The sequence below is a fragment of the Protopterus annectens genome, chromosome 8.part0 (assembly GCF_019279795.1).
Source record: "Protopterus annectens isolate FY-2018-M chromosome 8.part0, PAN1.0, whole genome shotgun sequence".
Taxonomy (NCBI): domain Eukaryota; kingdom Metazoa; phylum Chordata; order Ceratodontiformes; family Protopteridae; genus Protopterus; species Protopterus annectens.
In genome coordinates, this window is record NC_056741.1 from 1,809,138,340 (window position 1) to 1,809,155,718 (window position 17,379).

The 17,379-nt window shown below is 40.2% G+C and overlaps 1 protein-coding gene across 1 annotated transcript in view; it reads left to right on the forward strand.

Moving 5' to 3' along the window:
• HYDIN (HYDIN axonemal central pair apparatus protein) overlaps nucleotides 1-17,379 on the forward strand; it is a 6,673,197-nt gene that overhangs the window by 5,217,450 nt on the left and 1,438,368 nt on the right. Inside the window, exon 64 of the mRNA XM_044079523.1 lies at nucleotides 8,811-8,956. Within this exon, the coding sequence (XP_043935458.1) occupies nucleotides 8,811-8,956 (146 nt within the window). The remainder of the gene's footprint in view (nucleotides 1-8,810; nucleotides 8,957-17,379) is intronic.

Below are 17,379 nucleotides of genomic sequence, written 5' to 3' on the forward strand. Positions count from 1 at the left end.
ATTTTGTTGGAATAGTGATTACTATTGGGTGACCATCGATGTCAAGTCTTTATATACAAATATTAACATTAGGTGGGGACTTGAGGCCATTCATAACATGTTAGGTGAAGGTCCTAGGACTAGTTTTTTGATCACACTATTGGAATTCTGTTTAACTCATAACTACTTTATGTTTAATAACGAGTATTTTTACAAACTAAGGGGACAGCAATGGGAGCTGCTTATGCTCCCACATATGCTGTTATATATATGGATTCTTTTGAAAAAAAGTTCATCTACCCCACGGATTTTTTCAAACACAAAGTAATCTTATATAAACGCTATATTGATGATTTAATTTTCATATGTAAGGGGGACGTGTTTGAATTTTGCAACTTTTTTGAATCTCTGAACAACAATGAACATAATTTGTCATTTTCCAATGAGATGAATAGAAATGAAATCAACTTTTTGGATTTGACTTTATTTGAAAGCAATAATGTTATTGAGTTCAGACCCTTTAGAAAGAGCACGTCAGTTAACATGTTTCTGCATGCTACTAGCATGCATCCTCCTCACCTGTTGAAAGCTTTACCTTATGGGGAATTCAAAAGAATATATTTACACACTAGTATGGAGTCTGAGTTAGATCATGAGTTAAATGAGGTCTATTTGAGATTAATGGAAAGAGGGTATGAAAAAAAGCAGTTGTTGTATAGTATGAATAATGTTATGAACAAGAATAAAAATTTCAAAAAATTTAAAATGGATGGCTCAGATCCAATAATAATAAAAAAAGAAAGAGATGTGGAAAAAATATTCTTCGTGACCAAGTATACTACTTTTTCGGAAAAATTTGTTTCTTTAATCAAGAGATTTTGGTACTTGGTCTGTGAGGATGAATGTGTAGGAGAGCTGTTTCCATATCATATAACATTTTCATATAAAAAAGGAAAAAATTTAAGAGAGATATTAAACAATAATTGTTTACTCAAAAAAACCTTTCATACTACTAGTGTTGGAACATTCAGATGTGGCTCTTGTAGTCTATGTGATAGAGTAGTTAATGTCAGGTCCATTAATAATATTAATCATACCCCTAGGCACTACTTCAACTGTAAATCTGCTGGTGTTGTTTATGCACTTACCTGTAGTTGCAGTAATATTTGGTATATTGGACAAACGAAAAGAATGGTCAGAGTTAGAATCTTAGAACACTTAAGGGACATTCGGAATTTTAATCCATCTAGTCCCGTTGCTAAACATTTTTTTGAAGCTCATGAGGGGAAGTCTGATAGTTTAAAATATGGGGTTTTGGGTAAACCTTTCATTTGTAAGGGTAATAACATTTCTGAAAGTCTGTTAGAGTTGGAAACTAGGATGATTTTGAAGTTCAATACCTTGAAACCTTTTGGTTTGAATCTAGAATTGGTATTTGATGAAATTTAACCAGTTTATTACTATATTTCTGATAATATTTATTTTTCATTAATATTCTTTGATAATCTATTATATTTATTTTTCATATATAAATTTATTAACTATATACTTACATTATATTATAAATTTAAAAAATGTATTGTTTTACTGTGATGAATATTTATTCAAAAATGAAATTATTATGAGATCACTTTAAAAATGTTTATATGCTTTTCTCCTTTTGGAATTAATTAGTTAATTGATTAATTGATTGTTCAATTATTTAATATAAAACTGCTACTGAGTAGCAGTAAGTTGTGATCCTTGAGGGCGAATTGCCGAGGTACCAGGTCGCTTACAATAAAGTAGAGTTGCTGGAATAAGTACTGGCTGTTTGGTGTGTTGTCACTTGGTTTGTGTTCTTCACGTTGTTGTGTTTTTCTTAACAACCACTAGGGCCCTTATAAGCCTAGCCATGCAATCCAAATGTGACCCACAAATTTGATTTATTGTAAGTGGCATTTACTGACTGCCTGTGTCCATCAGAGACATAGGAGCTAAACCAGGGCAAATTTCTGATTACAAACACATTGGTTTAAGTTGTGCTTAAAAAGGCATAGGGAGGAAATCTGCTTCACATGGATAAGGGAGCCTGTTCCAGAGAATAGGAATTATTTGAGAAACCTATCTGTCGGTCCAACATGTCCTATTTGTGTTGCAAGCAAAATTTAGGTCTTTTAATGTAGTAGTTCTGATGCTGTTTGTTTTGCAGATATGCAAAAGGTTCATCAAAACAGGTTCCAGGGATGCCCTGTATGCAAGGCAAAGATCACCTCCCAGAAGCAATTAAAGAGATGGCTTTGAAGTGATGAGCTATCTCAGCACAGAATGGTATGCGTGTTTGGGTGAGTGTGTGTGTGTGTGTGTGTGTGTGTGAATATATATATATATATGTGTATATATATATATATATATATATATATATATATATATATATATATATTTATATATGGATTCACTTTATAATCCCGAAATCCTAAAATACCGAATCTCAGAATTTCGAGATCATAAAGCCGAAAGCTCTAAATACCGAAGCCCCAAAAGCACGAATTTGAAAATTGCGAATCCTACACTAACCAAACACATACACAAACACACACCTTCCCCCACACACAAACACACAAACCTACACTACATACAAGCAGGGGGGCAAGACCCCCTGCACCCCCCCAACCCCCCCTATTTAAATATACAAACTCCAGGGTTGCACTACACAGGCAAACACACAAAAACACCACTACACACCTACATTCGCCTTGCAGACACACACACACACACACACACACACACACACACACACACACACACACACACACTCACACACACACACTGACACACATTAAAGCCCCTAACCAACACCCCTACATATATACGTACCTGAACCTCCACCTATCCATTCAAACTCCGCAACATCAGAAGCGCTGCTTCAACATCTCCAAACGTCGGGATTTTGAAATTCGTGTTTCTGGGGTTTCGGTATTTAGAGCTTTTGGCTTTATGATCTCGGGATTCTGAAATTCGGTATTTCAGAATTTTGAGGTTATAAAGTGTTCCCACATATATATATATATATATATATATATATATATATATATATATATATATATATATATATATATATATATATATATATATATATATATATATATATATATATATATATATATATATATTTATATATATATATAATATATATATATATATATATATGTTTCCTACAAGTTGTCAAATGGCAACTTGAACTTGGAAAACTGCCGGGATGATGGATGGACTGCAGACATGATGAATGGAAAATCAGCTGACTGAACATGACGGCAGTTGTTTTGTATGAGATTGCAGTACAGTGGAGATTGGAGTTTTCCCCTTTACCCACTGTTGTGCAGTTTCAGAGTTAGAATATATAATTAGCAAAAAGAATAGTTTTTGTCCGTCCTTTGGTTTTTCCGTCTGTTGCTGATTGATGTTAGGGAAGCTAACTTTTCAATCAACAATTTAGAGAAACAATCCTTATATGTCAAAGTGTGCCTAATCAAGGCATTTACAGCATTAAGCCTCCTAATAGTACATATATATTCATATGTACATTTTGAAAATTTTCTGGAAGTTCTATCAATATATATACATGTATGTATATCGTAAAATAGGACAGTATGTGCAGTAGGCAGCATAAGTGCATTGTAGTAATTACATGTAAATATTCCTGGTATGTTATACCCACTATTTTTCTGCTGTCTCAGGATTACCATTTACATTGTTTCAGTTCTGCTGCAGGACCTTTTAGTACTCCTAGAATCCACAGACAACTAATTTCATGTCCTTAGACAGCTGGGGTAGTGGGTTAAAATGTTATATTTGTGTTTAAAAGGGGCAAAATCTTAAATATTTGTTATAGATAGAAAAAGAAGGATAAGTGGGTTAAAGGCAATAAGGACAATTTGTGGGTGATGTAGCCTATATTGTTTTTAATGGCCAAAGAAATTATGTTTTTTGAATAGCAGAAGGTAAAATATACCAGGAAGTTTTGCATTTGCATCCTACAATGTAGTTTACTTTGTCTAAAGGAAATAGATACTTAAACTGTACCTGTATTCAAATGTGGTATACAGAAACATTTTTAGCACTAGCTACTCATGTGGCACATATTGTACTGCTATGGGTCTATATCACATCAGCGAACACTAAAAATAGCGAACACTGATATATCGAACTTCAAAGTCCAAAAGCTGAAAACAGCGAAGGAACGGATCAGCAATTTTTTTTCCCAGGGAACAAATTCACAGATCCAAAAAAAACAAAGGATATACAGTCAAAATTAATTGCCCCTCACACCCGCCCACCTTAAATATACCAACTCTGAGATTGAACCACAGTGGAGAAAACAGCAAAGCCCGGAGAACGGCCCAGCAAATTTTTTCCCAGGGAAAAAAATCACTGATTAGTTCCTTTGCTGTTTTCAGCTTTCGGACTTTGAAGTTCAGTATATCAGTGTTCGCTATTTTTAGCATTTGCTGATGTGATATAGACCCTGCTGCCACTCTGACTGACTTGTACTATCTCTAGCCTAGAGCAAGTTTTGGTTATCTTCTCCACCAATTTAGCGTAACGAAACATACCAGAATCATTGAAAATATACATCTGATCCACCTGTTAAACTATTCAGATATATAAAACCTACTACTTCCAAGAAGCTTTGCATCAAGGCTTGGTTTTAACTGATTGCACAGGCTAGCATCCTTGGTAATGTTGACTTTACCTGCATAAATGTCACTGACAAAATAGTTACTACTTTTGTGTAATGAGCTGATAACTAATTAATTTAATATATGTGTATATATAAATATATATATATATATATATATATATATATATATATATATATATATATCATTTTTTTTTACTTCGCTTGCTATTGGTGTGCATAATTCATTGTTTACCTGCATGTTAACATCTGCTTTTTAACTTATGAAACCCAGGACTCCACAGAAAAAATGTGTGGCACCCAGAAGAGTTAACTTAGGCAACAAAAGACAAGCAAATAGAATTATTTAATTTACTTACCAAGAGATTTAGATAAATAAATAGTTATATCTAAATCTAGATTTGATGAATGGTTGCTGCTTACAAATTGTACTATAACACTGCAGAATCTTAAATTATTGAAGTATTTTCCCCTGAGAAGGCAGGTTAGTCATTCTGTGAACATGTACTTACACAAACACTTCAGAAGTAATTCTGTAAGGACTATTGATGTTTCATATATAAATTGCTCTGCAAGGTATTGCCTGATGCTTTGTATTCTGAACTACTTGATGGTGTTTGAAAATAAGGGCAAGTGATCAAGTATGTTGAAATAGTGAATGAAAACCTGTACTGAATGAAGAATAAAATGCATGCATTCATTTTTTTAACTTTCTGTGTGCAGAGGCAGAATTACTAGGAACAGATTTTAAAGTATGCTATTTAAAATTGTTTTACTGTCTGATACTGAGCAGGGCAGCTTTATCACTTGCAGAGCTCTTTTCAACAATTTAGTAAATTATAGCTCACAATAATCCTTCAATAATAATCTTTATTTTCAGCACCAGGTCAGTAGCTCTCCTTAAACAATGATAAAATGTTGTCAATTTTCACTCATTCCTCAGTGCATGAGTTCAGGTCCGATACTTGATCCGACTCGGCCGTTACTCAGTTGAGGAAGAATGAAAATGGAGAACACAGATGGAAAGTTATGGTAAGTACATAACTTCTTTATCTGATGTTGTCAACTTTCATTCATTCCTCAACACATGGGACAGAGTCCCCAGCTACCTAAATTCTTGGGTGGACTCTAAGGAAGGATACTCCTGAGTACGGTTGAGCCAAAGGCCGGTCTTCCCCTTGAGTCCAGATCTAGTTTATAATGGGTGATAAAGTTATGAAGATTTGACCAAACAGCAGTCACACAAAGTTTGTCCAAGGATGCTCTAAACTGGAATACAGTGGAAATAGCTATATATCGAGTGGAATTAGTCTTTAATGATTTTTGTAGTGGGAGATTCAATTTAGTGTAAACAAAGAAGATGCAATCCATCAACCATCTAGCTATAGTTATTTTGAGACTGATTTGATCATATTGTGATGTGCAAAGGAAACAAAGAGCTGGTCTGTCTTTTTAATTTGTTCTGTTCTTTACAGGTAAAAACACAACTATCTATGAACATCCAGTAAGAGCAGCATATATTCTTCTTTATTTGTAAAGTTTGGGAAGAATACTGGCAAGTTAATAATTTGATTAATGTTGGATTCTGACACCACCTTAGGTAGGAAGGAAGCACTGGTATGTAACATAGCCCTATCCTTGTGAAAAATCAAATATGGGGCTTGGAAGATAATGCATGAAGTTCTGAAGTTCTGAAACTCTTCTAGCAGATATAATTGCAACCAAAAAGTCTTTCAGGTGAAGAATTTTAAATCAGATTTAGCTGCAAATTCAAAGGGAGACTGTGTCAAGGCTTGCAGTACCAAATTTAAACATATGGTGGTATAGGATCTTTGTAAGTAGGTCTGAGTAGAAGAGTATCTTTCAAAAATGCTTTGCATAGTTTGGAGGAAGCCAGTGAAGAATTCTGAAACCCTATGTGGAAATTCGAAATGGCTGCACGTTGGATGAACTAGCACCCCCATTTAACAAACTCACTAAAAATTCAAGAACAGAATACATCAGGGCTGAGAAAGGTTTTATCTGATTCTTCCCTGCCCAATAAACAAATCTTCTCTGTTTACTTCTGTAGAGTTTTCTCGTAGCAGATTTATGGGATGATAACAGAGTAGAGCAGATGGGTGAAGACAGCTTAGGTTGTCTGGCTATTAATGGAATTTGAGAAACCGCATAGTCAGCTTGAGGTTTGAGATGTCTGGGTAAATCATGCCTGTCAGGTGAGACAGAAGGTCTGGAGTTGGATCCAGAATCCAACGGGGGTACCGAAGATGAGGCCAAAGGAAGGGGAACCAAATTTGTCGAGGCCAGTAAGGTGCAATAAGGATGACTTTTGTCTTCAACCTGGCTGCTTTCTAAAGGAATTTGGGAATTAAAGGAGTTGAAGGATAAGTATACAGAAGACCGGGAGGTCATTTGTGGAGTAGAGCATCTCTTGGTAACTCCGCCAGTGGGGAAATTAGAGCAGGGAAGCTGCTGCACTTGTAGTTTAGGGGAGATGCAAAAAGGTCACAGCAAGGCTGGCCCCACTGACAGTAAATCATGTCCGTCACTTTGTTGTTGAGACCACTAATGAGGCTGTAAGATAAACTTGCTCAGTTTGTCTGCTATCATGCTGGACTTCCCCAGAATGTGCATTACAATTAGAAAGCAGTTGGAGGAAATCAACCATTGTCACACCCTCAGGGCTTCTTGATACAGGAGTAAGATATGGTTCCCCCTTGTTTGTTGATGAACCTAGCCACTGACATGTTGACCATTTGGATCACAATTGCTCTGAGAGGGAGAGTCTTGGAATGCTTGCAGTGCCAAAAGCACCACTGTCATCTCCAAAACACTTGGGAGACCAAGAGCCTTGGACTGTCTTCCCCAGAAAATGCCCCCCCCCCACTCAATCTGGGAAGGGTCTGTGGTCACTGTGGTCTTGGGCTAAGGGAGAATGAAAGGATGACCTTGCAACAGTTGTTCTGACTGCATCCACCAGGGAAGATACTGTTTGTATATCTGAGTTATTCTTATCTTTGTTGACATGGGTTGAGATAGAATTGACCATTGTGTTTGTAGCATCAATTGTTAATGCCCACATTGACCCTAGGGCTTGCAGGACCAGACGGACTAAATGTTTGGTACTGCAAATTATTTTCTTGACATGATATCTTATTGCTTATACTCTTGTAAGGGGAAGAGATGCTACCATAGACACTGTGCCGAACATTGCTCTTATGAATTCCAGTGTCTGAGTCGGTTGTAGTTGAGACTTGTTGCAATTGATGGCTATTCCAAGATTTGAACAAGCCTGCAACACTTGGTCTCAAGCTTGTACCAGTTGATGCCTTGTCGGGGTGGTAATAGTCAATTATCTAAATATGGAAACACCTGGAATCCCTGAAGTCTCAAGTGAGCTGCTTCTTCTGCCCTGCACTTGGTAAACACCCTGGGGGCTGTTCTGAGGCCAAAGAACAGTGATCTGAACTGGTAATGACTGTCTCCCAGCAGGAAGCATAAATACCTTCTGGAGTGTCTGTTAATTTTTATGCAGTAGTACGCATACTGTCTATCAAGCACATCCAGTTGTCCTTGCTCAGAAAGGGCAGAATGGACTAAAGCATTAATTTACCAGCAATAAATTAGAAGGCAAAAGCACTGTCAAAAGGACAAGAAATAAGGGGTAGGAAAGACCTACCAACAATGGTAGTTTAGAATACATTAACAAGTGTATAAGGTAGTGTAAAAGTTAACAAGGGAATTCTAGTAGTCAAGAGGTAGAATGAAAATTCTAGCAGAAGAGGATTTATCAAAGTTCAAGACTAGGAAAAAAATAATATTTCAAAGAGTATTGACTTATCTAAATGATTTAGCCTAAGAGCTGCAGTTATCCATGACTAGTCAGAAAAGCTGCAAACGAGATCTGAGGGACGTTAGACATGGTGCATTATGGGTAGGAAAGGAGCTTGAGAGTTTTTTGGTGACCATGAGCTAGAGTAATGGTCGAGTTGCATCCGAGTATCAGATTCAAACCCATTGATTGAGGAAGAATGAAATTGCACAACCCAGATGGAACATTATGGTAAGTACATAACTTCTTTTTATAAGAACCTTCATGATGTTTATAACTCCTTAAATTTCTTTCTTTCTTTCTTTTTTTGCTTTTCTGTAGCTGCTCGAATGGATCACATTCAGTTTGGGGACTGTCACATTGGGAAAGCATATCAGGTGACCTTCACAATGACTAATCACAGCAAGACAGAAGCTGTAAAGTTTGAGTGGCCTACAGAGGTCTCTTGTGTTCGGTTCTGTCCTCAGGTATGAAATATTTTTAATGTTGATCCCACTTTAATCCTAAATACATAACTTAACCAGCAATTGAGCTACTGAGAAAAATGTGTTATTAGCACAGTCTACTAACTGAAAATTATCATATTTGAGGGTTGTATGATGTACAAATAAAGGCAATAAATCTGTTGATAGCATAGGTAGCTCACTGGCATAAGGCCTTTGATTCCAACAGTGCCAACAGCAGCCAGCAGTTGATTAGCAAGTGTTAGGAGGGTTCATCCCAAGTAAGGATGGATTTGGCAGCTAATGAAACTACAAACCAGGCATTAAAGCTTTCAGATTTCTTTTTTATGACCATTGGTCAGCAGTCACCATGGGCCTGTGGTGAGCCTATGCTCAGAACTCTCATCATCAGGGGAAGGTTATGGTTGCTGCTTGTGCAGAACTGACTGTAGTTGAAGAGGAGGGGATACCAGCCTGTAGGGCACTTAATGGTTTGTATGCAACAGCAATGGATAAATATCTGCTATAACTTATTATGCTACCATGAGTATTAGATAAACAGCCACATTTTGTGGCTTTCTGTAGCGCTTACTGTCTGTAGGCTAATAGCTTTAGTATTGTCCTAGTTCAGAATTGCTGGCTCTGGGCTTGTTTGTTTATACAGTGATTGTTCAAAGCACATGAACAGACCATCTTGAATTAGCTGAAGCCTTTCTTTACCTTGGCTAGATTTTGTTAATTGGCAGCTGGCTAGTGGGGGCTGGTACTTTTGTGTTTTCGTAAAAAAAAAAAAAAAAAAAAAAAAGTTGTCTAAGGTTGTATCTTCTGGTATTTAAGCCCTAACTTTGAGAGGGTTTCTGTCTATACACACTGAGCAGAGTGGAGGAGAGGTGTTGACTGCAACTCTTAGCTGAGATATATAAGTATCCTGTTTTTTCGATTATTTATACTGATTATTGTTTCTAGCAATTTATATATAGCACTTTTTATTGCCTGCTGCATGGTTTTTGAGTGTATTTTATTGTTATTAACTAATCTGCACAGGTAACTGATTTGTTTGCAGTTAAAAGCATTCTGTAGAGTCTCATTGCTCCTTTATCTGTTTAAAAACTTTAATTTTGTGGCTTTCTGTATTGCTTACTGTCTGTAGGCTAATAGCTTTAGTATTGTCCCCATCCTCCCTCCCTGTTGGTGTCTTGCTGTTATACTTGGTGGCTTTGCAGTTGCCCGCCCCTACTGTAAATCTGATCTGGGACACTCTTCCCAGTCTAGTGTCATTAGCTCATTCTACCTAATACAGAGAGAACATTTGATAAGGCCTTCTGTTTCTCCTTTTTCCCTTTCAAAAAAAAATTGCCTGAATCTCCTTGTGTTCTGACTGTGCTTCTCAAACATTTTGGAAATATAGAGTATATTTTAGAACATTTATTATAACTGTAATTGTCTTAATATTGCTACAACTCAAGTACTCTAGGTTGCACTGTATCTGAAGTGTTTGTGTGTTTTAGCTGCTTTTCTGTATATATAGACTTCTCTGTATATGTAGACTAGCTACTTATTCTGCTGTGTTATTGCCTCTTAAATCGTTTATCAGTTGTGCACTTGCCTTGCTTCATTTAAAAAGTTTTAAATTGCTAATTTTGTAGAGTTTTAATTGCATTTACTGTTTAGGACTACACACTCAAGTGTGTTAGCCTTTTCTGTGTTTATTTACTGTATTATTGCATTGTTTAGCCTGTTTCAACAAAAAAATACTATCTTGTTTGCTCGTTTCCCACCTTTTCTAGCCAGTCTATATCCCAGGCTTTGCTTGTCTCAGGACTTTATTTTCTGTGCTCAGAGCTATCCAGACCTTGCTGTGGTAGAGGGAAGTCCTACTGCTTACCAGTGGGACTGGTGAGCATTGTACTGCCTATCTAACTCTAGAGGAGTGGTTTCCAGCTCTGAAATTGTAATTTTATTAGCCTTTTTGGGCTGATTTCTATCCCTTTCAACTTTCTGACTTAAAAACACATGTGTTTGCACATTTTTTACATCGTGCAGCACTGTGAGGCTACAGTTAAACTATTCCAGGTGCCAAAAAGTCTGCTCTTCAAACTTTCCCTAAGAACTAGCTGGTTTCTTAGTAGTAGCACTAAAATCTGAACCCCTGTGACTAGCACTTGCTCTAGAACCTGCTGGAAAGCACTAGGAAGCCTGAAAGTGATTCAAGCACTCAGCTCTCCTTGTCAATAAGGAGAAATTAATCATAGGCACTAAACAGCCTATAACTGCAAAGTACCTTGCAAAGGTAAGGGAAAACATCTCTTAAACTTTACAAAAAAGCACCTAAACAGGCATGTCCAAGGGTCAGCTTCCGGTGATTTCTCCTGTCCACCTGGTGAATCTGGGCATACTGGGGCAATGCGGCAACTGCCTCATGTACACAGACAATCCTCTCCTCCTACCACCCAACACTACAACCTGCGAGAGATGCACTTACATAGCCAAACTGGAAGAAAAGCTCTCTCCAGCCAAGATTGTGCTAGACAGTCAAGAGGAGAAGGCTAACACCTGCATTACACCTCAAGCATCTCATAGCCCTTCAAAACCCACACCATCACCACCCACACATAGCAACACTAAACCCACATATGCGGAGGCCCTTAGCATTAACCTGCCCAAGCAACAAGGACCACCGAAGCCGAAACGCAAATAAACACCAGTCACAACCAAAGTGGCACATAGCTCACGACACCAGAGTGCCACCCAACAACAGCCCCTAAGGCAAGACAATGTACCCAACACTTTAGTCATAGGCGACTCTATAGTCAGGCACACTGATGTCCCACTCACCAGGCTGAACAAGGAGAAAATTACAGTCAGCTGCCTGTCGGGTGCCAGGATCCGCCACATAACGCATGCTCTAAAGTCACTCCACAACAAGTACAAATACGACTCTGTCATTGTCCTTGCTGCAGTGAATGACTTGAGACGTACCTCCCTGGACTACATGAAAAGATACATGGAAGAGCTCTTGGATCATGTGACCCAGGCAGGTATGACCCTAGCCCTGAGTAGCATCCTGCCTTCACCCAAAATTATACCACAGTATAAGGACAAAATGATTGACTTTAACAATTGGCTAAGCTTCTGGTGTCATTCAGAGGGGATCCAGTATTTGTCTGCCTGGAAAGACATGATCAACAAACCATGATGCTTTGCCAGAGATGGTCTGCACCTGTCACCCCTGGGATTCAGGTTACTGGCTAAAGCTCTTGCCACCCCCATAGTGCCTTTTTTAGGCAAGGTTCAAAGGATAAAACCACCACTGTAACAGATACAAGCAAACAAAATCTGAAGGTAATGCTACTCAATGCTAGAAGTCTAAACCTCAAAATGTACTCTCTCGAGGCACTCCTAAAAATGGAGACTATCGATATCTGTGCAGTAACTGAGACCTGGTTGAAGGCTCCAGAGCATACCCCTGCAATACCAGGCTACAATTCTTACCACACTTTTCGGCCACAAAACCAAGACCGAAACACTAAAGGTGGAGGAGTGTCAATATTCACCAAGGATATTCACACCTCCAGGGTAGTTGCCCAACACAATGCATCTGAAATTCTCCAGGTGCAACTAACACTAAGTAAGACTGCAATCCAAATTGTAGCTTGCTACAGATCCCCAACCATGCCCCAAGATTCTCACTACACCTTTCTAAACATACTGGAAAATATTAAGATACAACCAAACACCCTAATACTGGTTGATTTCAACTACCCTGCCATTAATTGGGAAAACTACTCAGGTACCAACTCCTTTTCCCAACGGTTCTTGGAATTCATAAATTCCAACGCCCTGGATCAACTAATCCATTGTCCCACCAAGGGCTCCAATATCCTAGATGTGGTCATTACCAACATGGGAGATAGATGCTCCACACCAGTTGTCACCCCCTCATTGGTCAGGTCTGACCATAAGCAAATCACCTTTGACATCCACATCCCACCCCCACCCCCAGTAAGGAAACCTCCTTAAAAAACTTCTCCAAAGCCAACTTCATGCTACTGAAGTCAGAAGTGAGAAACTTCACAACACCCACGCAGATGGGATCTGGAAGTTCGACTGTAGAATCCTTCACTAAGGCACTGTACGAACACATCTACTCATGCATGAATCATGCCATCCCAAATAGAACCAAGATGCTCATCTCCAAAAAAAGAAAGCCAATCTGGTGGTCTCCTGCTATAAACAAACAATACAACAAAAGGAAGAAACTGTTGCAGAAAAGAGGAAAATCCCAGGATGCAAAAAACTCCCTCACCAGCCTCAGTAAGAAGCTGAGATCCCTCATAAAATCCTCAAAAGCTAGTTACGAAAATAAAATTGCCAAAGATTCCAAAGACAACCACAAGGCATTCTATAGTTATGTGAAGAATCTAAATGGCAATGCTCAGATCTGCTCTGAGCTACAACAGAATGGCATTAAATATACTGATCCCAAGGATATTGCCACTATCCCGACAGATCTATTCAGTGCCAACTTCACCCCCTCTCACCTCCTAAAGGGCCCATCTCAATACCAAAAGACTGCCAAATTCCGATAATCATGGCCACACAGGTAGAAACCACACTCTCCAAAGCTAAGAATACAGCATCCATGGGACCATATGAAATCCCAGGCTGTGTACTACATGCACTACAAAATGAACTGGCACCTCACCTAAGTGTCATGTTTAATCATAGCCTCACCTCGGGCTTCGTGCCCACTGAGTGGCGCACAGCTACAGTTATCCCGCTTCACAAGGGAGGATCCGCCTTGGATCCTGGGAACTACCATCCCATCAGTCTAACAAGCCTGATCTGCAAGAGCATGGAACACATTTTCATAGAACTTATAAACAAAGACATTGGCAACCTTCAAACACTGGACCCCACCCAGTTTGGGTTTGTGAAGGACCGATCTTGTCTCCTGAATCTGATTGACTTCTTCAAATCAGTCTCCAGAGCTGTGGACGAGGGTAAGGCAGTCCACACAGCCTATCTGGACTTCGCCAAGGCCTTCAACACCATCCCCCACTCTGGAATCATAGATAAACTTACTAAGCTGGGCATAAATCCCTACGTCACTCTATGGGTTGCCAACTGGCTTACTGACAAAACCCAGACTGTAAAAGTAGCTGACTCCAAATCCAGCTCCAGGTAAGTGACAAGTGGATTTCCTCAGGGTTCAGTCCTGGGACCACTCTTGTTTGGCATCTACTTCTCTGAAGTGCAGGCCAACACTAAGGGACTCTGGCTAACAAAGTTTGCCAATGACTGCAAACTGGGAGCCATTACTGAATCCCCAAATTATGTGTATATTCTACAAAAGGGCCTTACAGAAACAGATGCCTGGTGCCAGAGCCATGGGCTCAAGCTTAATGCCAAGAAATGTATAGATGTCCTTCAAGAATGCAACTGCAGTCATAACATGTGGGTTGTCCTGCCTCAGGCAGCCCTCGGTCGGCTGGATTCCAAAGTCTGGGTCCGACGTCGGCTGATGTCGCATTTCTCTCCGACGTCAGAGCGGCTGGAGTACATAAGCATCAGCCGACGCCATTTTCTTCAGTCTTTCTTGCCGCATGGTGCCCGAAGCAGAAGCAGTTTGTAAGTGCCGGTCGGTCAGCTCCTGTATTCTACGATACCGAAGTCATCAAAAAAGCTAAGTACCCCATTGGGGACCTTTTCTTGCCTCAGCCGATGTCAGAAATTACTGAAAAAGTTAACAATTGTCTTTCTTGTGGTAAACAAATACCTCATAAGGATTTCCACTCTTACTGTCTCCCTTGCCTGGGCCCAGACCACGACGTCTCGGCCTGTGTAGCCTGTGCTCGCTTCAACAAGCGCACTCTCAGGCGCGGGGCGGAGTTCGCTAAAGAATTTTGCTTACACCATGCCGTCAGATCTCCCGACATCGCAAACTCCCAAAAAGCAAAAAGACCGGGACTGACATCCTCGGCCCGCATCTACCACCGACTCCACGCCAAAACCTAGCGCAAGTGCTCCGGTTCCCTCTGAGATGGTCTCTCCACCGCTCCGAACCGAAGACACCGCATTACCGACGACTCCGATTCCAGACATTACTCCGACGCCAGTTATAGATTTTCCTCCGGATACCGAAACCGAGGAAATGCCCGAGACCATTGCTGTAGACAAGGTCACTCCTGCACGTGGAGCTGCCAGGCCCCCTATGGCCATGTCTATTAAGGCCTACACTAGGGCTAAGGCAGCCAGCAAAATAAAGCATATTACTTCTAAATCCTTACCTCAGCCGACTCCAGAGACACAAATTATGTCCATGGCTGCTGATTTAATTTCCATGATTAGAGGTTCACAGGCCCATCCTGAGAGAGGATCCCAGCCTCCTCCTGATAAAGGCCCGGGTTGAACCCTCTGACCCTACTCCTTCAGATGAAGATTCTGAGGGCTCTGTCCACTCTGATAGCCAGGAAGAGCTCTTTCAGACATATGTGGACTCAGATGCAGAAGATTCCATCCCCTCGGCCTCCCCTCCTGAGGATATTTCTTTTGGGGAAGTTCTGCACACCATGAGGGAACATTTCAAGTGGCAAGGTCAGGAATATTCTGATTCTAGGAAACGCCTTAGGACTTTCCTTAAGAAGCCTCAGCACAGGCCCTTAGCTATTCCTCCTGTACTTGATGTTCTGGATGATTTGTATTCTGACTCTAGTGCTACCCCTGATTCTCTTCCTCCTGCTCCAGCCAAGCCAGACAGGTATTACAGGGTCCCAGAAACTCATTCCCATTTATTCAGGGCCCATACTGCTGATTTGGAAACTATTTCACAGGGGCCTAAAGGAGTTTCAGCCTCCACCTCAAAAAATCCTTTGCCCTCCAACAGGGAAGCTAGGTCATTAGAGAGATGGGGCAAAAAGGTTTACACATCCACTACCTTATCTATGAGAGCTTTAAATTGCCTTTTTCATATGTTACAATATCAGGATACGATGCACTGGAAGCTTCATGTAGGGCAGCTATGACAGGGGCAGTCATTCGTAGACATGCTTGGCTAAAAGATCAACCTCTACCAGATCATGTAAAAGCAAAACTTCTGGATGCACCTCTGGAAAAGAACAAGCTTTTTGGTGCAAATGCTAAGGATGTGTTAAAGACCATCGAAGAAAAAGCAAAATCAGTTCAGACTGTGAAAGATTTCCTCCAGGTTCAACCCCCCAGATTCAGTAGGAATTGGCCTTCAAAAAACTGGTCCTTTCCTAATCCAGAAAAGTTTCAAAGGGGTAAGAACAGACGTGGCCGAGGAAGAGACCAATACAGAGGCCCTTACAGGGGACGAAAATGGCAGCCAGGAAACCAAAGAAGTGACGCAGGGGTTTCACCTGCCCCACAACCACAATCTCAATGACTTTCCTCTACTACCGCCTACCAGGGAACAACTAGAAGCTCCTTTGGGAAATTATCTCTGTTTGCAGAAAACTGGCACAGACTGACAAAGGACAAATGGATTTTGGACATTATAGACCGAGGGTACAGGTTTCATTTTCATACCTTACCAAGAAAACAAGGCATGCCAAACCTACCACAAAATCAGAGGGCAGAGGCTATCAAGCAAATCACTCTGCTGACTCGGATGAAAGCAATAGAAAGAGTTCCACAACAAGAACAAGACCAGGGTTTTACTCAAGACTGTTCCTTGTTCCAAGAAAAGAATCTCAATGGAGACCAATACTGGACTTGTCCGCATTAAACACCTTTCTCATAGTACCAAAGTTCAAAATGCTGACTCTACAGCAACTCCTTCCCATGCTGGGCAAAGGGTCGTGGCTGATTACTCTGGACCTCAAGGAGGCATACCTGCATGTCCCTATCAGACACAGCTGCAGAAGATACCTCAGATTTCTTGCAGGGCCAGAGCATTATCAATTCTCAGCATTGCCATTTGGCTTATCTACTGTGCCCAGAGTATTCACAAAATGCCTGGCTTCAGTAATTGCTCATTGCAGGCTCCAGGGTATACAAATTTACCCGTACCTGGACGACTGCCTCATACAAGCGGACGACAAATTGATGTTGACAAAAAGCCTGGATTATGTCATACGATTACTTCAAGCTCTGGGATACACAGTCAACTTCCAAAAGTCAAGACTGCAGCCATCCCAGCAAATAATCTTTTTAGGAGCCAAACTAGACACAGCCTCTCAGATGGCTTACCTGACAGAAGACAATCAAGAGAAGTTAACTCATTACTTCAAAGGTTTAGCAAAACTCACCCAGATGACTGCAAGGAGATTCCTACAGGCCCTGAGTTACATGGCATCCTGCATTCTCCTGGTTCCATTAGCAAGACTACACATGAGAAAGCTTCAATGGTACCTAAAAAGCATTTGGTCTCAACACAGCAACAACTTGGAGACAATCATACCACTCATTCCATGCCTACAAAA